Source organism: Panthera onca, chromosome C2, assembly GCF_046562875.1.
Source record: "Panthera onca isolate mPanOnc1 chromosome C2, mPanOnc1 haplotype 2, whole genome shotgun sequence".
NCBI lineage: Eukaryota > Metazoa > Chordata > Mammalia > Carnivora > Felidae > Panthera > Panthera onca.
Genome location: NC_138347.1, coordinates 144,493,568 through 144,518,319, shown reverse-complemented (window position 1 = coordinate 144,518,319; position 24,752 = coordinate 144,493,568). Strand labels below are relative to the sequence as shown.

At 36.1% G+C, this 24,752-nt stretch overlaps 1 protein-coding gene across 5 annotated transcripts in view; it reads right to left on the bottom strand.

Annotated features, from left to right (window-relative positions):
* The window catches only part of ZCWPW2 (zinc finger CW-type and PWWP domain containing 2), a 147,885-nt gene that overhangs the window by 81,192 nt on the left and 41,941 nt on the right, over window positions 1–24,752 (bottom strand). For all 5 annotated transcript variants that reach the window (XR_014135254.1, XM_081790134.1, XM_081790136.1 and 2 more), the window contains 2 exons: window positions 12,255–12,603; window positions 814–973 (listed from right to left, as the gene is read on the bottom strand). Coding sequence is in view for 4 of the 5 variants with exons in the window: in XM_081790134.1 (XP_081646260.1) it covers window positions 814–973; window positions 12,255–12,598 (504 nt within the window). In the remaining variant the exon portion in view is untranslated. The remainder of the gene's footprint in view (window positions 1–813; window positions 974–12,254; window positions 12,604–24,752) is intronic.

Genomic DNA, 24,752 nt, shown 5'->3' with positions numbered 1-24,752 from the left:
AAGTTGCATGGAAAAAAGATAGTGCTTATGCCAAAGATATAGTAAAAGCCTGTTTTAAACTACCTCAAATTTACACAGATTTACTTACACTGTGGATTAAATGGTGTGGTTTAAATGTACATTCATCTATATGTGTATTGGAACATATATATGTTTCACCATAAAATAGAAACAAAGGAATCCACATTTCTGACATCTATTTTTAAATCAGATTTCTAATGAAAGTATGGTTTGCAGATGAAAAGTTTCAATATTATAAAACAGACACAGATAATTGAATTGATTTATAATAACTAAACCAAACCCACGGAAATAGATCCACGTCACCTACTCTCATTAACCTGAGAGTCCAGCCTATTCATTAATTGCAGTGTGTGATTTAAAGTTTAAAAAGATACTGAAGGAGTTAGTATAATGAAATATTCTGTTTGAAATTTGAAACTCTGGTTGCATTCCACAATTAATTTTCCCTATGAGCTAGGGCTACAACTTAGAGTCTTCTCAAGGGAAATTTTAAAAAATTACCAACTGATAATCTTAAAATTGTTTCAAAAGGCAATTATGTAAAGTCCTCCATTGATTCATACTATACTGCCATTAGGAAAATAAAATTTAAAACTGCTCTAGTTTTCACACTTCCTTCGAAAAAACTTCTTCAAAAATCCAAATATTTGGTTTAAACAAATAGTATACTATTTTGTTCATATAAGTATAAAACTAAATAATTATGTATCTTTTAGGTTCTGAGACAAAAATGGCCATAACTAAAAACAAGCACAAGAAGAATAAAACTCGGGATGTTACTGTACCTACCTTTGATGTGATACTATAATGTCCAACAAATGTTGCATTTATCCATGATCTTGAATGGGGATCACCCAGGAATTCTATGTGATACTGTTCAACATTTCCATCCAGGTCATAGGTCACATATTTCCCTTTAAAAGGATCTGGGCAAAGTATCCCTGGCCAGCTTTCAAAAGAAAGTAATTTTAATTATTTTGATGCTTTAAAAAAAAAAAGGCAGAAATCAATACATCTGTGACAATCATATATCAAACTTTCTCCTAGGAATTTTTAAAACTCCCCCAAATTAAACATATTCATACTTGTATCCTTTAAAAGTAGGATATTCACTTGATAGATGTAATCAGTTGTATCTTTGTAGATATAGAAAGCTTTGGAAAAGTCACATATTTAAGATAAACATAAGATACAAGGAAAAAGAATTATAAGACAGAAGGATGATCTCCAGGATCTGTAAGAGACATTTAGTCAGGGCTAATAGGAAATATAAGATTCATGGCAGCTTTGAATCAACTCTAACCAATCAGAAGGCTTAATTACTAAAATGTCAACCCACTGACAGTTTCTGACAGGGTAGAAGAGAGCTGGCATTTCCTGAGCCAAAGGGCTCAGGGCTGCCAAAGGGGTACTGGCAGCTTAGGCTGCGATAACACTAAAAATTCTAACTACTGTGGGAAATGCAGAAACAGAGCTCAGCAGTTCTATATTGCCCCTTCCTTGCATCTGCTCCACTGGAAGACCAAATTTCTAAAAATTTTTAGTTCTAGAAATAAGATTTATCCTTTACTAAAAATAAATCTTTAGAGGTATGTTCTTTCGTGACATAAACCTCTAGAAATTCCTTGATAGGTTCATTTTTCCATTTGGCAAAAACATATATATATATATATATATACATATATATATATATATATCATATGTATATGTATGTTACATATATAAAGATATATATATCACACATATATATGTGATATATATAAAGATATATATATGTGATATATATAAAGATATATGTATCTGTATATGTATATAGGTGTTTTTAAGATATATATATATATACATCAACTAAGTTTTGACTGTTTTAGCAATCTTTTGAGACTCTGACCTACTGTTCGGAGACTAATGCAGGAAAGGAAGACAGCAAATAAGGTCAGGAAGCTGTGACTAAGGAATGCCAAGTTCTACTTCAGTTTGCAGCTCTCTTGTGAAAAAAGGTAGTCAGGTTCAAATCAGAAGATTCAGGCTCTTGTTCTGCCTTCTACCAGACAAGAGGCCTCAAGCAGGTAACTAGGCCTTGCTATGACTCTGGTTCCTCACTGTCCTAGTTATAAAATTCAAACAAGTACATGCTTTATACATTTTTTGGGGTTTGGCAAATCGAAATATTGTAGAGTGCCACCATTATGAACCAAACTGGGTTCCCCTCACCACATTCACATGTTGAAGTCCTCATCTCCAGTATCTCAGAATGTGACTGTATTTGGAGATAGTGTCTTTACGGAAATAACTAAGTTAAAAGGTGGGCCCTAATACAACATGACTAGTTTCCCTATAAAAAAGAATATTATGACACATACATGCACAAAGGGAAGACCATATGAAGAACACAAGGAGAAAACCATCTACAAACCAAGGTGAGAGTCTCAGAAGAAATCAACCCTGCTGACACACCTTGACCTGAGAATTTTAGCCTCAGAAGGGTAAGATAATAAATTTCTGTTATTTTTAAGCTACCTAGTCTTTGATACTTTGTTATGGCAGCCCTAGCAAACTAATACAATCATATACAGTAAGATTGTTGGTATAAATGAGAAGTAGGAAGAATGATACAAAGCATTATTTTGTCGCATTTATTTAGAAACTGGACAAATTAGACATTTAGATAATTTTAAAACCTAGAGAAAGCATACAAATCACGCTATAAAGAATCTGAAATCACAAAAATGCAAAATCTACAAATTTCTTGGGTTTGAGGACCATAGATGGTTGATCTTCTACTAAATTATCTATTGATATGAAAGTTACAAAGTCCTAAATATAGAAATACATCTACCATACCACTGTAAAAAAAAGTCTTTACAGATCACAAATAACACAATGTAAACTAACACAATATGTCATAGTATTAATGAAAAAAAATTGATTCCAGGAAGCTGACATATCCCAAGTATAGTTGCCAGGTGATGACTTGGGTGCACCAGTCACCAGGGATGGTGGAGTATGTGAATTGAACGGGATGCTGAGCAGAGTTCTTTGACTCTTGGGCCTTTCTGAGTTAGGAGAAGGGGCTGTCTGGCAGCCCTAGATCAGGGAAGAGGAAGGGCTGGAGGATCACAAATTGAGTCAGACTACAGAGAACCCAAAGAAGTCTAATACTTTGGAAAACTGGAAATGATAATGGAAAAGTCAAAGAGAGGTTCAGGACCTATCTAGTTATTATCAGGTTCACATCACAGTATCACTGCTATTTGGCAACCTTATTGGGCTCAAGAGTGCTTAAAAGAAACCTTGAGTGGAGTTTATCTTTTAAACCTACATTGGAAATCTACATTTCTGAAGGAACCCACTCAAAAGAAAAAGATTTCAATAGGCAAATAAATGATTAAGAATGAATGGCAGCTGCATTGGACATTCTAACTTATCAGAAATCAAGAAACAGTAGGTCCTCCAACTGGATTAATAACTACTTTAAAAGAAGCCAAATTGTGATTGTTATATTTGTTGACTGCTCTGTAAAATGTAAGGGGTTCGTGTTTAATACTAGGTGATTTGCACCTCACAGCAATTTTAAAAAGGATTATTGCCAAGCAGTATCAAATTATAAGTAGCATCAACTCCATTCAGTGTAAAACAATCACAGGATTTATAACACTTGAGACATGAAAAGAAATTTTGCAGTTACTATGTTTAAGATAAGCTTTTCTGACACAAATTCTGATACAACTTCTTTTACACACAAACCTATTGGGCCCAAGGGTATTCAATTTAAATTATTACTTTAAAAAATATAAATAAAAATAGAGGTGACTCCTAAAAATAATTAGATGCCAATGAAAGAAAAAAGCTTCTATTCATTATTTAAAACATGTTATATTATAGAAAATTTTGCATGCTGGTTTACAAATGAATTATGAAAAGTATCATCAAATGTCCAAATAACTGGGGCACTTTAGTATTTCTTCAGGCAGTGCAAAGGAATTGTCTGACTCCTAGTCAAGCAGGACTAGATAGAATGTACCAAATTGCAGGAGAAGCTGAGGAGAGGCAATGGCTGCAGAAAGCAAGATTACCTCTCTCCACATGCGACAGCCATCATTTTCTCTGACTCAGTGTGACTGAAGAAAGCTGATGTCCATTTTTTTGATCTCACTCTGAACTCCATTTGAGTTCTAAAACTGTCAACAATGACACTGCATTGTGCACCTCCACCCCCCGATTTCTCACGTCCATATTGATGAGAAATTCTTTTCTTTTTTTTTTAACGTTTACTTATTTTTGAGACAGAGAGAGACAGATCATGAATGGGGGAGGGGCAGAGAGAGAGGGAGACACAGAATCGGAAGCAGGCTCCAGGCTCTGAGCCATCAGCCCAGAGCCCGATGCGGGGCTCGAACTCACGGATCACGAGATCGTGACCTGAGCTGAAGTCGGACGCTCAACCGACTGAGCCACCCAGACGCCCCCATATTGATGAGAAATTCTAAAGTGTTGTCTGTGGGCTTAGAGGGAGAGAGGGAGAGTAAGAGATGGCAACCCGATGGGAAGGTATCAGAATTACAAGAAAAGTCGTGTGATAAATTTTAGAATCTGTGGGTGGTGGGAGGTAAAATACACAAATACAACACAAATAGATCCATGTATTGGAATCCACTTGGAGAAAAGGAGAAATTTGGATACAACAGGTAACTTCAAGTGCAAATATACCATGAAGAAACTGATGTCTTACACATTTCTCATCCAGTAGAAATGATCTTTTTTTTTTTTTTTTTTAATGTTTATTTATTTTGAGAGAGAGAGGGAGCATGCATGAGCAGGAGAGGAGTAGAGAAGAGAGAGAGAATTCCAAGCAGGCTCCGTGTCATCATCACAGAGGCCAACATGGGGCTCGACCTCACAAACCATGATGTCATGGCCTGAGTTGAAACCAAGAGCCAGACACTTAACCGACTGAGCCACCGAGGTGCCCCAGAAATGATCTTTAATGAGATAGCTACTGCCTTCAATAGAAGTTGAAGCTTAACCATGATTTCAGTTGCTGTGTATTTATACTCAGTGAGAAGTACATGACTGTTATTTTCAAACCATGGTTTGGATGTTTAAGAGGAGAGCAGATTTTACTTGGGCCTCCTTCTTTATCTGTGGGAAACAAAATGGATGAATTGGAATCATCACTAACTGAATGTTATACTTGCCACAAAATCTCTAAGCTGTACCCAACTACAGGGGGCTGATGGGAGGAGGAGATTCCCCATCCCCACCCCCCCCCACATTATAAGTATATTAATCTATAGGCAAAATAATGCAAATAAGAAGTAATCAAATAATATTTTATAATAGTGAAAGGATCTAGTAGAAATCTCATTTTAGAAATTTAAATACTATATCTAAAATGTATCACTGGATTGGTTTGTTAATTTAAAGGCATATTTTACTATTAAATTTTACTACTACACTACATTAGAATGCAAATATATTTTCTATAAACTTATTTTCATATTTATGAAAAACTTTGTAAAATGTCTGTGTAAATATGCCCAAGGTAGTTACCCTAAATAGAGCCTAGTTTCTGCTTGACAATGTATCTTCTTCTGCTAAGGAAAATATGCACCATTATTTTTCACTTTTAACTTCTATGCCGTTTCTAGCTGAATACCATGCTATTTGATCGATTTTTAAAAATTAAGGGTGCTTAAACATTAGGAAGATAGTTTTTCTCTTCTTAGTACATGTAGGTATCCCCACCCTAAGCACAACAGACATGCATAGATCAAAGACAAGAAGCTACATATGTACTTTTGTAAGCATGTAAGTGTGGAGGTATCTCACAATGTGGAGGTAAATGTAACTATTATAAATTGATTTTCCATGGAGTTTGCCCATAGACAAAGTGCTTTCTCTTGACAATTATTTGTTTTTATTACATAAAGATTAAATAGGCCTTTCTAGATTCTGTATCAGTCTCTCTTTGGCTTTTTTAGCTTTATTAGAAAAGGTCAACTCTTTTGTAAAGACTAACTCTGAGATGTTGATAAGATTGAATTTCTGAGCCTTCAAAGCTCAGTGTAAGACCCATAGGCTAACAAGAACTGACCCAGATAATGTTACTTCCTAAGTGTCTCCATAGCCACCTAGCTGGTCTTCCCACTTGAAACTTCAACGTCTTTAATGTTGCTTAACTAAGAACTGATGTTTGATTGTTTTTAGTGGGTTAATTCTACCTTTATATTCTGCTATTGCAATTTATCCTGTTATAATCTTTGTATGTATTTACAGTAACAAATAAAAAAATATAACTAGATTTGAGTTTTTATATTTTAAAGTTATATTTTAAGCCTGTATTCAACTATACTTATTTCATAAAGAGGAATACATCTGATTACTTAGCCAAATGCATTCTACTCTTTCCAGTAAGCAAGAAGGTAGATATAGCTGCATTTTGCAGGTATTCTGATGGTTCTAATCATAGATTAGACACATTTAGGGGCTGGAGTAAAACATGTTTCATGTGTATTTCAAGTTCTAACCCTCAGTTATAAGCACAAAACTGCAACAGAAATTCCTAATCAGATTTATAACATAATATTTCAGATATAGTGACAAGAAACAAATGCATTTCTTGAATTAGTTATTGAACCTTAAGAATTTCCATTAGAAAATAAAACCTCTATGCTTTCAAAATATTAATTTTAGATCTGAAAAATGGCATGGGACTACAAATACTGTCATAAGTAACATCATAAAATAAGCATTTATATTCATGCCTTTTTTTTAGAGAGCAAGAGCAAGTGAGTTGGGGAGAGGGGCAGGAGAGAGAGAGAGAGAGAGAGAATAAGAATCTTAAGCATGCTCCATGCTCAGGGTGCAGCTGGATGCGGGACTTGATCCCACGACTCTGAGATCATGACCTGAACTGCAATCAAGAGTTGGTCACTCAATCAACTGAGCCACTCAGGTGCTCCAATATTCATGTCTTTTAAAATATTTTTTTACATAGCTATCTAGCTCCTCTTCATGCCAATCCTAATTATTTTACAGAAGAAAATAATATTTTTATGATTTAAATAAATAATATGTATATATTTACAATATTTCATATTTGATCTCTAGAAAAGTACTCAGTAGCAAATGGTACATATCTCAGAGAGATTTCCATATTTGCAAAGACATTAAATGTATTAGTTTGCTAAAGCTGCCACAAAAAATACCATAGAGTGAGTGGCATAAACAACAGAAATTTATTTTCTCATAGGTTTGGAGGCTTTAAATCTAAGATTAATAGGTCAGCAGGGATAGCTTCTCTTGAAGCCTCTCCTTGGCTTGTAGATAGCTACCTTCCTACTGTATCTCTACATAGTTTTTCCTCTATGCATGTGCATCCCTGGTGTTTCCTTGTGTGTCCAAATTTCCTGTTCTTATAAGAATACTAGTGAGATTGGTGTGGGGCCCACCCTAATGGCTTATTTTCACTTAGTCACCTCTTTAAAGGCTCTGAATCCAAATACAGTCACTTCTGAGGTTTGAGCTTGAAAGTATGACTTTCTGGGGACCACAATTCAGCCCACAACAGTAAGTGACAGAATAAGAACATAAATGTAGGTATTGAATTGAAGGCCTCTTATGTATGTGTTGTGTGTGTGTGTGTGTGTGTGTGTGTGTGTGTGTGTGTTGTGTGTGTGTGTGTGTGAATGTGTATATGTATGTTAACGTGAGTCCATCACAGTCTCTCTATGAAAGAAAACATCTTATATTCTTCATGAAGAATAGCTAACTGTGAATGAAAACAAGGTAATATGAGGCAGAGTATCCTAGCTTTGAGAATGTTAAGTATGAGAATGCAATGTAAAATAGCAAGGGATTCTGGGAAGATAGTGCCAATGTTATTGTAGTTTTAGAATCTCCTGAAATTTCCCCATAAGTACAGGTAGAACAACTATAATAGCAAAGCCAAAACCTGACACACAACATCTATAACAAAACTAAGTGATAAGCTATCCACATAAACTACCAAAATAGGAGCAGGCAGGTTCAAACTACTGACAGTTACAAGACCCACATATTACTAGCATCTGTTTGAGGGGAAACGGTGGGAGGGGGAAGGCAACCAGAGGTCTGATGGGTTTGTGAAATAAGAGCCTCAAAACTGAAAGAAGTACTTATTGAAAAGTGCAGCAAGTCAACGTGAGCACAGCAGCCAAACTACGAGGGGGATTACAACAAAACCTGAAGGTATTGGAGCAGTCTGGGCCCTATGAACACTTAAAACTAACCAACAAAAAACTCCTTTATCAGGACAAAAGCTTACACTGATGAGAAATTGCTGGAAGTATAATCCAAATCAAAGAAGAAAGGATCAATACAGATAAAGGAAAGAGAAGGTACAAATAAAAGTGGGGATACAACACTAAAAGCACCATCCATGAAAAAAAGATGGGTAAGTTGGACTTCATTACAATTAAAAGTATCTGCTCTGCAGAAGACATTGGCAAGAGAATGAGAAGATAAGCCACAGACTGGGAGAAAATATTTGCAAAAGACATATCTGATAAAGAAATGATATCCAAAATACACAAAGAACTCTTAAGCTCCCCAATAAGAAAATGAACAACTGAATTAAAAGATTGGCGAAAGATCTGAGTAGACATCTCACCAAATAAGATATACAAATGACAAATAGGCATATTAAAAAATGCTCCACATGACATGTCATCAGGGAAATACAAATGAAAACAACCATGTATGTCCATGAAAATACACAGGGGAAACTTAAATGCATATCACTAAGCGAAAGAAGCCAATCTGAAAAGGCAACATATCATGATTACAATAATATAGCAATCTGGAAAAGGCAAAACTATGGATACAGTAAAAAGATTTCCAGTTGCCAGGGGTAGTGGGATGGATGAATGGTGAAACAAAGGAGATTTTTAGGCCAGTGAAACGATTCTGTATGATACTGTGATGGTGAATACATGTCATTATACATTTGTCAAAACCTACAGAATACACAGTACAGAGATCAAACCCTAATGTAAACTGTGGATTTTGGTCACCAGTGATAGGTAAATGCCGGTTCACACACTGTAACAAATGTGCCACACTGTTTTGGGATATTGATGGTATGTGAGGTTGTGTGGAACAGGGGAGGAAATATGTGAAAAGAAAAATGCTAAGAAATTTCAGAAAACAAGTTCGTATTTTTGATACTTTGAGAAAATAATAGAATAAGGGGCTCTGGGTATACGATTTAGACAAAAAGGCTAAAGAAAATCTATTCTGCAGATTCCAGTTCTGGACAAGTTGAAATAGACTCAATTCTCTATATTCTTCCCACTAAGTACACCAAAAATTTCTGGGTATTATATTTCAAACAAACATAAGAAGATTCTAAAAGATGAAGAGAAAATAAGCCAGATAAGGACCTTGGGACCTGAAGAATGATATGACAGGGAGCTGCCTGAGTGTTCTTTTTGCCTCATTATCTCCTAGATTGGGTGCTAAAGAAGCCAGCAACTCAGAGACACCAACGGGTACAAAGGAACAAAAAGTCCATATGAAGCCTGCTTTCTCAAGTCAAAGGACCAGCATAGGGAAAGCCTAGCAAGACAGAAAACTTTTAAGCAATAGCTGGGAAAACAGCTAAATACCATGGAAAAATCTGCAGATCCCAACTCTATCCCCATCAACAAAGGTCAAGTGGTGAGCCTACACTTCAATACACCCAGCAGTAATAAAGCCCCATGTCCTTCCCACTCAGGTGGTGGCAGAAGAGGCCTACTGGGAAGATGGAATTGTTATCACCTTCCAGCATTAACATGGTTCTCCCCCAATGGTATCAGTGGAGGTGAGTAACAAGATACTCTACCTCTCTCAACCAAGTTGGTGACTTGGCTCAACTCTCATCCCTGCCTACCAGTAATGAAACACCCTTCCCTTCCAAGAGACTAAGTGAAAGCTGAGTAGAAAACCTAGGCTTCCAACTGCCACCTGGCAGTAACAAAGAGGTTCCCTCATATCCCTTCAGTGCAGTAGTAGGAGCAGCCTGCTAAAACAGATTTAAATAAAATCCAAAATGAAACTAAATAGAAGAAAGAGAGAACCAAATGTACATTTTACAACAGAAAATACAATAACCAAAACAAAAAAGCCAATGGATACTCTCAATAGCAGAATGAATAGGAAAGAGGCAAGAATCAGTGAACTTAAAGTAGAAATGATCCAATCTGAACAACAGAGAGAAAACAGACTGAAAAAAATCTCTTAAAGAACAGAACTCATGTCATATAAAATGAAAGAGACACAGCAAGAGTCCCTCCAAAGCAGCTCCTGCCCCAGTACAGCCTGCAAGCAACTCCAAGGGGAACTGGTACCACTCCAAAATGACTTCTGCCCCAGGGAGAGGGGAAGATAACCACACATATCAGTGCCCCCACAGTCCCAGTGGCCAAACCTTATAGCTGGCAGCACAGAGAGGGTGCCCTGTTGATCAGTCCAACTGTCACCCCAGCAGGCAGACTGGGGACAGACATCTGGTCTGACTGCTGACACCACCCGACCACAAGCCCATGACAACCTAGACTGACCCCTTAATGGCACAAGGACCAAACGTTGCCTAGTGCACCCACAAGCAAAGTGGGCCACTGTAGCCAACTGGACTAAGGCAAATGCAACTCAGCCACATTAGTAGGGTGCAAGCAAATCACATAGGACACACCTCTGTTTCTGGTGAACAGGGAGCCTTGCATTATAGGCCACAACAGGACCTCCTCTTCATAAAGCCACCACTTTCAAGATCAGGAAACATAGCTGACTTCATTAATACATAGAGACAAACACAGAGAGTTAGACAAAATGAGGAAACAGAGGAATATGTCACAAATGAAAGAACAGTACAAAACCACAGCAATACAGCTAAATGGAACACAGATAAGTAATATGCATGATAAAGAATTCAGTAATGGTCATAAAAATACTCACTGGACTTGAGAAAAGAGTGAAGGATCTCAGTGAGACCTTCAAGAAAGAGCTAGAAAATATAAAACAGAACAAGTCAGAGATGAAGAACTCAGTAACTGAAATTAAAGAAAAAAACACACACACTGGAGGGAATCAATAGCATATTAGATGAGGCAGAAGAACAGATAACATCCGGAGGACAGGGTAATGGGAAGCAAACAAACTGAATAACAAAAAGAAAAAAAAGAATAATAAAAAATGATAACAGGTTAAGGGAACTCAGTAACATCATCAAGCATAATAAAATTTGCATTAAGGAGTCCCAGAAGGAGAAGACAGAGAAAAGGGGCAGAAATTTTATCTCAAGAAATAATAGCTGAAAACTTCCTTAATCTGGGGAAGGAAACAGACACCCAGATCCAGCAAGCATAGAGAATGCTCAAAAAAATCAACTCAAGGATGTCCACACCAAGACACATAATAATTAAAATGGCAAAAGATAGCAATAAAGAGAATTTTAAAAACAGCAAGAGAAAAAACAATTACATACAAGGGAAGAAGCCCCACGAAGCTATCAGCTGATTTTTCAGCAGAAACTTTGCAGGCCAGAAGGGAGTGGTCATGATATATTCAAAGTGCTGAAAGAAAAAAAACAAACAACAAAAAACAAAAAAACAAAAAAAGTCCCAAAACTTGCAACCAAGAATACTCCAGCAAGGCTATCATTCAGAATAGAAGGAGCGATAAACAGTTTCCCAAACGACAGTACATATTGCACACTTGGGAAAATCAGTCTAGTGTGGGAAACGCTGAGCTATACAATAGTAAATCTATAGAATCTAAAAGAAAAAAAATATTTTGGGCATCTAGTCAACAATTATAGAATATACATTCTTTTCAAGACAGACTATGCTGGGCCATAAAATAAGATTCAAAGAAACTGAGTACAATATATTTAAACTAGAGCTCAAGATCAATAAGATATTTAAAAATCCCCAAATATTACATAACTTAAAAATACACTTCTAACAGCTCATTTGAAAGAAGATCACCTAAAGTTTAGGTTACCTAAAGTTTCTAATTTAAAAAATTAGAAAAAGAAGAATCAGACCCTAAAGTATCAGGGAAATAATAGTGATGAGATTAGGAAACAGTAAATAAGAAATCAGACAAATAGTAGAAAAAAGTTGATTGTTTGAAAAGTTTAAAAAATTCATAAACTTAGCAAGACTGTAACTCAATGGTTTATTATAAAACAACAACAAAAACTTTACCTTGGCCAACTCTGTAATTTTACCAAAACCAGACTTCCAAGAGGGAGTTGTGAATAGACAATCTTAAATCCACTTTGATGAAGCTGAGACTCTTCAGGAAAGTCTTCTTCAGCAACAGAGCACTTATTGTATCTTGAATCAGTGTTCATGAAGCAGTACCATGGTTTATTGTGATCAACTCTGGCTGCATCCTCACTTGACAACAATCTCCACTTCAAACAGCTTTCATACTCACACTGAACCCACAATTTGTTTACGTACATACTGTTTTCCGCTGAGGAATCCATTGCAGCATTACAGTATTCTACTATTACCGTCCAATTTTCCTTTTTCCATAAATACATTTAATCTGGAAAACCAGAAGAAAATAATAAATATTCAAGAATATGAGGAAAGAAAGTTCAAACTAAAATCAGAGAAACAGCCCTATTATACCTTCTTTGTCTACATCTTCTCTATCCCATAAAGACTATACATTTTGAACAATGTATGTTTCCACCTACCCAGAAAGAAAGGAACAAAATAGAAGCATCAATTGCTCTGGGCATAAAATGCTTCAAACTTAAAAATAATTTTTTAAGTAACAAATAAAAATAAAAATAAGTATGACCATTTTTACAGAGAAAACTGAAGCTAAGAAATTTGTTTGAGGTCCCAGAGCTAGGATATGGTAGAGTTAGGATTTAAATGCAGGCAGTTTGGCTCCAAATTCTGTGGTCTTACCTACTTAAGCTGTACTGCCTCTTGGGATGTATATGTATATGTATATGTATATGTATATGTATATGTATATGTATATGAAATTATGTGATAACCCTTTTCTAGTTCTGATGAAAAAGTGTAACAAAATATTTCACCATATCAAAGTTTTAAATCTCCTTTTAAAACTAAAGGAATCTTTTGCTTATACAGTTTTGCCTTTTATCCATTAATTCAAATGGTTTGAAAACAACATTTCTCCGAGTATTTTATTATAAAAATTTTTAACATACAAAACATTAGAATTATATGATTAAGCTTCCAACTTCTAGGCTCAATAATTATGTGTGTACTAAAAATAATATAACTAAAATAAAGTAAAAATATTAGCAACTTATTTTGCAATAAAAACCTACTTTAAAGAATGATGTCAATATACCATATTCATGAGTTAGTAAAATACTATTCTCCAAGTATAAGCACCATTTAAACAAGCTCTTAATTCATGAGTTAATCATATGTTTAGAAACTCAATTACTTATCATATTACAGGGTCACCACAAATTGCTTTAGAAATTTGCCAACATATGCCAATAGCCATGGCTCACATTTTTTTTTTTACCTGTTAATACTGCTCGTGTGAATGTATCCACAGAAAATAAACTTGCAAGAGACTATTCTACATATACGAAGACCCAAGAATATTTAGTGTGGCACTATTTATCATACGGGAAGAGTGGAAAAATCTGAAAACATGAAGACCAAATCTTCTGAAAGATAAATATAAAATTTTGCTAATAATATTAATTAGAATTATTATTTTTTAATTTTTTTAATGTTTACTTATTTTTGAGGGAGAGAGAGAGAGAAAGAGAGAGAGCATGAGCAGCGGAGGAGCAGAGAAGGAGACACAGAATCCCAAGCAGGCTCCAGACTCCTAGCTGTCAGCACAGAGCCTGGCTTGGGTCTCAAACTCACCAACAGTGAGATCATGACCTGAGCCTAAGTTGGACACTTAACCAACTGAGCCATCAAGGCACTCCGTTAATAATATTAATTTAAGATTTCTGGTTATTTAACTGGTGAGGAAATTTACAAGAAGCAAGACTGCAATTTAGATTGCAGCTGAAATGGCTAGTCTTCCCCATTCTCTGGGCCACTAGATGGTACAGCACAAGTTGCTGAGTTCAGACTTCAGAGGCAAATTATATGTGAACTCCTGGTTCGGCTACTCACCAGTTGTCCTTGGGCAATACATTATTTTGCATTTCACATCACATTATGTGTATTTTCCTCCTGTGTGTGTGTGTGTGTGTGTGTGTGTGAGAGAGAGAGAGAGAGAGAGAGAGAGAGAGAGAGAGAGACAGAGAGACAGAGAGACAGAGAGAGTTTTGTTTATGTATTTTCAATCATTGTATCATCTTTGACTATACTAAGACAGGCATAATATTGAATAGAAGCCATGATGGTAGACACGTTTTTCTAATTCAAAGAGAATGGTTCTATTTGACTATAAAATCAAATATGTATATATATATTTGTAGAGAACATTAAAAGATTACAAATTTTTTTTTCCTTTAATTACCAGTTTACGACAAGGATTTTTTTTTTTGCTAGTCATGAAGTACTGTTGGATTTTATCAACTGCTTTTCTGTATATATTTAGGTAAACAAAGACTTTGTTAAGCCTGTTAATTGGGTATGTTGTAATAATGAATTTATTAGTGATAAACATACTTGCATTCCAGGTAAACCCTACATTGTCAAGCGTTAGGAGAATTTTTCTTTAACATATATATTGCTGTATGAAGTTTATTAACAGCTATTTAAGATTTTATATAATTTATATATAAGATTTTATTTAAGATTTATATATATAAACATATGTATATGTTTATAGATGAGATTGGTCTAATAATTTCAATTCTCTTCTTTTTTGTCTTTGGTTTTGATATCAAGATGAAAATAGTCTCATAAAACGAAGTGCAGAATGTCTCTCCTTTTGGCAAAGTTTGCCCAAGGGAGGAATTCCCAATTCTGCCATACATCTAAGAATTCTGGTGTATCTACTATGTCTCTCATTATGTTTCTTTCACTCTGAAACTTGTTTATATCTTCTTTTTACTTCATTCATCTTGTCCATACTTTTTAAACAACCAGAGTTTGAGTCTCCCCATTTCTTCTTTTCAAGTTTTTATTTAAATTTTAATTAAGATATAGTGTAATAATGGTTTTAGGAGAATTTAGTGAATCATCACTTATATATAACACCCAGTGCTCATCACAATATGTGCCCTCCTTAATACTCATCACCCATTTAGCCCATTCCCAACTCACCTCCCCTCCAGCAACTCTGTTTGTTCTCTATACTTAAGAGTCTCTTATGGTTTGCCTCCCGCTCTCTTTTTTTTCTACCTTCCCCTATGTTTATCTGTTTTGTTTCTTAAATTCTGCATAGTGAAATCATACGGTATTTGTCTTTCTCTTAGTTCACCTAGCATAATAAACTCCAGCTGTTTATAAAATCTACATTGTTGCAAATGGCAAATATCCATTCTTTTCTATGGCTGAATAAGATTCCATTGTATATATACTACTTCCATTGTATATATGTATACTTCCATTGGACACTTGAACTTTTCCCATAGTTTGGCTATTGAAGATAATGCTGCTATAAACATGGGGGTGCATGTGCACTTTCAAATCTTATTTTTGTATCTTTTGGGTAAATACCTGGTAGTGCAATTTCTGGGTTGTAGGGTAGTTCTATTTTTAACTTTTTGAGGAAGATCTATACTGTTTTTCAGGGTGGCTGCACCAGTTTGCATTCCCACTAGCAGAGTAAGGGGGTTCCCCATTCTCTGCATCCTCACAAACCTCTGCTGCCTCCTGTGTTGCTAATTTAGGCATTCCAACAGGTGTGAGGTGGCACTTCATCATGGTTTTTTTAAAATTTTTTTTTAACGTTTATTTTTTGAGAAACAGAGACAGAGCGTGAGTGGGGGGGCGGGGCAGACACACACACACACACACACACACACACACACACACACACACACAGAATCTGAAGCAGGCTACAGGCTCTGGGCTGTCAGCACAGAGCCCAATGTGGGGCTCAAGCCCATGGACTGTGAGATCATGACCTGAGCCAAAGTCTGATGCCCAACAGACTGAGCCACCCAGGCGCCCCCCTCATCGTGGTTTTGATCTGTATTTCCCTGATGATGAGTGATGTTGAGTATCTTTTTGTGTCTGTTATCCTTCTGGATGTCTTCTTTGGAAAAATGTCTGTTCATGTCTTGCCCATTTCTTAACTGCATTATTTTTTGGGTGTTGAGTTTCATAAGTTCTTTATAGATTTTGGATACTAACCCTTTATCCAATATGCCATTTGCAAATATCTTCTCCCATTCTGTAGGGTGCCTTTTAGTTTTATTGTTTCCTTCCCTGTCCAGAAGCTTTTTATTTTTATGAAGTCCCAAGAGTTCAGTTTTAGTTTTGTTTTCCTTGCCTCCAGCAATGTGTCTACTAAGAAGTTGTTCTAGCAAGGTCAAAGAGGTTGCTGCCTGTGTTCTCCTCTAGGATTTTGATGGTTTCCTGGCTCACATTTAGGTCTTTCATCCATTTTAAATTTACTTTTGTGTATGGTGTAAGAAAGTGGTCTAGTTTCACTCTTCTGCATGTTGTTGTCCAGTTTTCCCAATGCCACTTGTTGAAGAGACTCTTTTTTCAATTGGATATTCTTTCCTGCGTTGTCAACGATTAGTTGACCATATAGTTGTGGATCCATTTCTGGGTTTTCTATCCTGTTCCATTGATCTATGTGTTTGTTTTTGTGCCAGTACCATACTGTCTTGGTGTCTACAGTTTTGTAATATAGCTTGAAGTCCGGAATTGTGATGCCTCCAGCTTTGCTTTTCTTTCTCAAGATGGCTTTGGCTATTTGGAGTCTTTTGTGGTTCCATATAAATTTTAGGATTGTTTGTTCTAGCTTGGTGAAAAATGCTGGTGGTATTTTGATAGGGGTTGTATAAAATGTATAGATTGTATTAAATATGTATATTTGGGTAGTGTAGACTATTTTAGCAATATTTGTTCTTCCAACCTATGAGCATGGAATATTTTTCCATTTCTTTGTGTCCTCTTTGATTTCTTTTATAAGTGTTCTATAGTTCTCATATTACATATTTTTTACTTCTTTGGTTAGGTTTATTCCTAAGTGTCTTATGGTTTTTGATGCAATTGTAAACAGGATCAATTCCTTATTTTCTCTTTCTGCTGCTTCATTATTGGTGTACAGAAATGCAACAGATTTCTGTACATCGATAGTATATCCTATGACTTTGCTGAATTTGCTTATCAATTCTAGCAATTTTTTGATGGAGTCTTTCAGGTTTTCTACATGGAGTATCATGTCATCTGCAAATAGTGAAAGTTTTACTTTTCCTTGTTGATTTTGGTGTCTTTTATTTCTTTATGTTGTATGATTGCTGAGGCTAAGACTTCTAGTATTATCTTAAAAAGTAATGGTGAGAGTGGACATCCCCATATTGCTCCTGACTGTTGGGGAAAAAAGCTGTTTTTCTCCATTGACTGGGGGTCTTTCATATATAGCCTTTATGATGTTAAGGAATGTTCCCTTCATCCCTAGTTTGTTGAGGGTTTTTATCAAGAACAGATAGTGTATTTTGTCAAATATTTTTCTGCATCTATTGAAAGTATCATATGGTTCTTATCTTTTATTAATGCGGTATATCATCTTGACTGATTTGTGAATACTGAACCACCCTTGCAGCTCAGGAATACATCCTAGTTGATCGTGGTGAATAATTTTTGATTTGTTACTATCTTGAGAATTTTTTGCATCCATATTCATCAGGGACTTTGGCCTATAATTCTCCTTTGTTTAGTGGGGTCTTTATCTGGTTTTGGAATCAAGGTAATGCTGGCCTCACAGAATGAGTTTGGAAATTTTCCTTCCATTTATATTTTTTGGAACAGTTTGAGAAAAATAGGTATAAACTCTTCTTATGTTTGGTGGAATGCTGCTGGGAAGCCATTTGTCTGTTAGGAGATTTTTGTCTGTTAGGAGATTTTTGATTACTGACTCAATTTCTTTGCTGGTTATGGGTCTGTTTAAATTTTCTATTTCTTCCTGTTTCAGTTTTGGTAGTTTATGTCTCTAGGAATTTGTCCATTTCTTCCAGATTGCCCTATTTGTTGGCATATAATTGCTCCTAATTTTCTCTTATAATTGTTTGTATTTCTGTGGTGTTGGTTGTGATCTCTCCTCTCTTATTCATGATTTTGTTTGGATCCTTTCTCTCTACTTTTTGATAAGTCTAGCTAGGGGTTTATCAATTTTATTAATTCTTTCAAAGAACCAGCTACTAGTTTCATTGATCTGTTCTACTGTTTTTTGTTTGTTTCTATATCATTTATTTCTGCTCTAATCTTTATTATTTCCCATAGTCTGCTGGCTTTAGGCTCCATTTGCTCTTCCTTTCCTAGCTCCTTTAGGCGTAAAGTTAAGTTGTGTATTTGAGATTTTTCTTGCTTCCTGATGTTGACCTGTTTTGCTAGATATTTCCTTCCTATAACTGCTTTTGCTGCGTTCCAAGGGTTTTGAACTGCCATGATTTCAGTTTCATTTTCTTCCTTGTATTTTTTTTTCTTCTTTAATTTCCTGGTTTAACCCAATCATTATTTCATAGGATGTCCTTTAACTTCCATGTATTTGTAGTCTTTCCAAATTCTTTTTTGTGGTTGACTTCAAATTTCATAGTGTTGTGGTCAGAAAATATGCATTGTATGATCTAAACCTTTTTTGTATTTGTTGAGGCCTGATTTGTGACCCAGTATGTGATTTATTCTAAAGAATGTACTACGTGCACTCAAAAAATAATGTGTATTCTGCTGCTTTAGGATGGAATGTTCTGAATATATATGTTAAGTCCATCTGGTCCAGAGTGTCATTCAAAGCCATTGTTTTCTAATTGATTTTCTGCTTAGATGATCTGTCCATTGCTCTAAGTGGGGTGTTAAAGTCCCCTACTATCATTGTATTATTATCAATGAGTTTGTTTATGCTTTTTGTTGATTTATATATTTTAGTTATTATGAGTTGGGGGCATAAATATTTACAATTATTATATATCTGTTGGATAGACTCCTTTATGATACAGTGCCTCCTTTATCATCTCTTTGTTTTAAAATCTAGTTTGTCTGATATAAGTATGGCTACTCCAGCTTTCTTTTAACACTCATTAGCATGATAGATGATTCTCCATTCCCTCACTTTCAATCTGCATGTATCTTTAGGTCTAAAATGAGTCTCTTGTAGGTAGCATATAGATGGGTCTTGTGGGGGTTTTTTTCATTTTTATTTTTACTTTTTTCCATTCTGATACCCTATGTCTTTTGATTGTAGCATTTAGTCCATTTACATTCAGAGTGATTATTGATAGGTATGAATTTAGTGCCATTTACCTGTAAAGTTGGTGTTTCTTGAGGTTTTTTATCTGTTCCCTTCTAGTCTTTGTTGCTTTTAGGCTTTCTTTCACATTCAAAAAGCCCCCTTTAATATTTCTTGCAGGGCTGGTTCAGTGGTCACAAACTCCCTTAGTTTTTGTTTGGGAAACTCTCCTTCTATTCTGAATGACAGACTTGCTGGATACAGTATTCTTGGCTGCATATTGTTTGCATTCAGCATGTTGAATATATCATGCCACTCCCTTCTGACTTGGCAAGTTTCTGTGGAGAGATCTGCTGCAAATCTTCTTTGTCTTCTCTTGTAGGTTGGGGACTTTTATTCCCTTGCTTTTAGGACTCTTATCTCTTAAAATTTTGCAAATTTTACTACAGTGTATCTTGGTGTTGGCTGGCTTTTATAGATTTTGGTGGGAGTTCTCTGTACCTCCTGGATTTCAATGTCTATTTCCTTCCTCAGATTAGGGAAGTTTTCAGCTGTAATTGTTAAAATAAACCTTATGCCATCTTTCTCCTCTCTTCTTCTGCGACTCCTATGATACAAATGTTATGCTTTATGGAGTTGTTGAGTTCCCTAAGTTTATATTCATGATCCAATATTTTTATTTCCCTCATCTTTTCAGCTTCATTATTTTCCATAATTATATCTTGTATATCACTTATTCATCCCTCTGATTCTTCCATCCTTGTGGTCATTACATCTAGTTGGTTTTGCATATATCTTATAGCATTTTTCATTTTGGCCTACTAGTTTTTAGTTATCTCTGCAGTAAGGGACTCCCTAGTGACTTCTATGCTTTTCTCAAGCCCAGCTAGTATCCTTATGACTGTTGTTTTAAATTCTGGTTCAGGTAGGGGTGCCCAGGTGGCTCAGTCAGTTAAGCATCTGACTCTGGCTCAGGTCATGATCTCATGATTCATGGGTTCGAGCCCTGCGTCGAGCTTTGTGCTAACAGCTCAGAGACTGGAGCCTGCTTCAGATTTTGTGTCTTCCTCTCTCTCTCTCTCTGCCCCTCCCCCATTTGCACTCTGTCTCTCTCTCTTAAACATTAAAAAAATTTTAAATTCTTGTTCAGGTATATTACTTATATCTGTTTTGATTATTCCTTGGCCATTACTTCTATCTCTTCTTGTTCTCTCTTTTGGGATGAATTCCTCCATCTTGGCATTTTGTCTAGATCTCTGTCTTCTCTGCATTAGGAAAACCTGTTATATTTCCTGCTCCTGAGAGTAATGGCTATATTACTAAGATGTCATATACTTCCCAGGGTATGGTGCTTCAGGAAGTGTTTTGGTGTATGCTGTATGTGCTCTGCTGTTGTGGTTTGGCTGCTCTTTTCCTCAGATCAGTACTCTGTAGAGTTTCTCCTTACCTGCAGTGGGGAGTGTTTGGACTTGTACAGTATGTGGCAAGTTTTAACTAGGTGTGTTTTAGTCTGCTTGTTAAAAAAGGTTAGATCCTATTTCCTCTAGAGCTGAAGTTTTGCAGCACTCTATGGTCAGTAGACTTGGTGCTTGCAGAGGGTTTATGCTGGTCTTGTGGGGGAGGAGCCCTCCTCAGCTCTGGCTTTCAGAGCTTGCCCTTAATAAAACAAAGAAACAAATACACCTGCAGAGCTCAGAGGGGCAGGGCCTGGTGTAAGTGGCTCAAGCCTCTACTGTGGGCATTGTGCCTCTCTCTCAAGTACATCTGTGCTGATGGAAGGGGTGAAAAATGGCATCCACCTGCTCTAGTCCCTAGAGAGCGTAGTTCACGCCTGCCACTCTTCAGGAAGCCCTCACGGAAGAGTGAACAATCCCTTCTTGTGTCACAGGCTTCCATCAGATCCCTGCCTTCACCCTTGTCTGTGTCCAAACTGTCCACCTTCCCAGTGGCACAGTGCTCCTGTGTTTTACATCAGGTGTGCTGGCTGGCATTCAAAACATCAAATTTTAGGGACCTGGAGTGGCAGGGTGCAAACCTACACTGATCCTCTGGGGAAGGATTGCCATGCTTGGCTGCTTCCAATTTGTCCCAGAAAATCAGTTCCAGGACTGAGCAGGGGCTTGGGAGTTTATGGTAAAGTGCAGCCAAAAGCTAGCTTCCTGGTTAGTTACACTTAGCAGGTGCATTATGCTGATGAATAAGGCAGCTCAATGGTGCCTGCCTGGTCTTTTGTCCCCTTAGGGGCAGTGCCACCTCTCCCAAATGCACTCCAAGAAGGAGAACTGTCTCTCCCGGTGGGACCCAGGATAACCTCAGACCACGCTGTCTGCTCCCGGACCTCTACCCTCCTTCTCCAGGAGCACCACCACATCTACCAGGATCAACCTTAGCGATAGTGTGGACTTCTAAAACTTCAGACTTTGAGCTCTGCTGCTTGTAAAAACTTGTGATAATCAGCCACTCTCATTTCCTCAATGATTTGGGGGAAGTGTTTTTCTTGTGCAGCACCCTGCACCTGTATGCTGCATTCTTCCTTTCTCTTTCTCCTGTCTCTGTGATTAGGGCTCCCTCTCCTCTGCAGCACACTATGATTCTTTTCTCCCCCAAATCACTCTCTGCACTTCCTACCTTCCATGATGCAGCCTCTTTTCTCCCTCTAGTTGTGCAGTTTCTTCTCTCAGTGCTCAGATCAATTTCTTGGTATTCAGAATGATTTGATATTTATCTAGCTGTGTTCAAGGAACAAGGCAATCACAGAGTCCCCCTATTACTACACCATCTTTACTCTCCCCATCTTTTCTTTAGAATTCTATTAATAGCTGAACTTTATTGTCTCCTTCCTCCACTTTCTTGGGCATTCTTTGTTGACCTCAACTTTCTCTTCTTGAGTTGGTGCTTAGATGATTCATTTTCAGTTTTTTAAAAAATTTTATTTTATTGTGGTAAAGAAGCAACATGAGATCTACCCTCTTAACAAAATTTTGAGTGTATAATACAATATTGTTGACCACAGGTTACAACACTGTATAGCAGATCTCTATAGCTTATTCATCTTAATTAAAACTTTAGGCCCACTGATTAGTAACTTCCTGTTTCCTCTTTAGTCCCACTCTTTTGAATCTATGAATTTGACTATTTTAGACACCACATATAAATTGAATCATACAGTATTTGTCTTTCTGTAGCTGGTTTATTTCATTTAGCATAACGGTCCCGAATTGACCAATATCCAATATTTTGCAATATTTTGCATGTTGCAGAATTTTCTTCTTGTTTAAGGTTGAATAACATTCCCTTGCAGGCTTTCTTCATTCATCCATCGACAGAAACTTAAGTTATTTCCATATCTTGGCTATCATGAATAGGGCTTCTATGAACACAGGAGTGCTAATCTGTCTTTGATATCCTGATTTCATTTCTCTTAAATCGGTATCCAGAAGTGGGATTGGTGGATCCTACAGTAGTTCTCTTTTTAATTTTTTGAGGAACTCCTATACTGTTTTTCATAGCCACCATTTTGCATTCTTACCTACTGTGTACAAGGTCCCAATTTCTCCACATTCTTACCAATATTTATTATCTTTTAATTTTTTGATAATCGTCATCTCAAACAGGTGTGAGGCAATAAGTAAGTGGTTTTGATTTGCATTTCCATGGTGATTATTGATGTTGAGGATCTTTTCATATATCTGATGGCCACACATATGTCGTTGGAAAACTGTCTATTCAAGTTCTTTGTCCATTTTAAAACTTGATTGTTATTATTTCTATTAATTGTAAGAGTCCCTTATATATTTTGGGTATTAACTCCTTATTGAGTGTATAGCTTGCAAATATTTCATTCCATTCTATTTTATAGGTTGCCTTTTTTTGATGGCTTCCTTTGCTGTACAGTAACATTTTAGTAACAAAAACCTAGTTTTTGTGTCAGATCCAAAAAATCACCAACAAGACCAATCTCAGTGACCTTTTCCCCTATGTTTTTTTTTAATAAGAGTTTTACAGTTTCAGGTCTTTAATTTAAATCCTAAATCCCTTTTGAGTTGATTTTTGTGTATCGTATAAGGAACCAATTACACTCTTTTGCATGTGAGTGTCCAATTTTATGATACCCTTTATTGAAGAGACTATCCTTCCCCTATTGCGTATTGTTGGTGCCTTTGTCGAAAATTAGTTGACCATATATATGTGGGTTTATTTCTGGGCTCTCTATTCTGTCCCATTGATCTGTGTTTTTATGCCAATACCATATTGTTTTGATTGATATAGTTATGTAACATACATAAGAAGGTATAATGCTTCCAACTTTGCACTTCTTGCTTAAAATTGCTTTAGCTATTCAGGGTCTTTTATGATTCCATACGGATTTTAGGACTTTTTTTTTCTATTCCTGTAAAATTGCCATTTGAATTTTGATAGGGATGGCACTGAAAGTGTAGATCACTCTGTATAGTATGGACATTTTACAATATTAACCCTTTCAATCCATGAACATGAGATGTCTTGCTATTTACTTGTGTCTTCAATTTTCTTCATAAATGTTTGATAGCTATCATTGTATAGATCTTTCACCTCCTTTGTTTATTCTTAAGAATAAGATGCAATTGTAATTGGTATTGTTTTCTTAATTTCTTTTTCAGATGCAATTGTAAATGGTATTGTTTTCTTAATTTCTTTTTCAGAGAGTTTGTTGTTAGTGTGTAGAAATGCAACCAATTTTCATTTGTTGATTTTGTATCCTGCAACTTTACTAAGTTCATTCATTAGTTTTAACAGTTTTTGGATGGAGTCTTTAGGGTGTTCTATATATAAGATAATGTATTCTGAAAACAAAACAAGTTTCATTTTTCCTGATATGGATGCCTTTTATTTCTTTCTTTTGCCTAATTGTGCTGCTTAGGACTTCCAGTACTAAGTTGAATTAGAATTGATGAGAGTGGGCCTCTTTGTCTTGCTCGTAATCTTAGATGAAAACTTTTGGCTTTTCAGCAGTATGTTAGTTGTAAGCTTGCTATATAAAACCTTTGTTTCTTTGAGGTATAATCCTTCTATACCTAACTTGTTGAGAGTTTTATCAAAGGTTATTAAATTTTGTGAAATGCTTTCACTGCATCTACTGCAATGATATGATTTTTTTTCTCTTCATTGTGGCATATCATGTTTATTTAGAATATGCTAAACTACCTAAACCCAGAAACAAATACAACTTGATCACTGTATGTAATCCTTTTAATATGCTGTTGAATTCTGTTTAGTAGTATTTTGTTGAGAATTTTTGCATATATATTCATCAGGAATATTGGCCTATAATTTACAATGTCCTTATCTGGCTTTGGTATCAAGGTAATGCTGCCCTTGTGAAATGAGTTTGGAAGTGTTCCCTC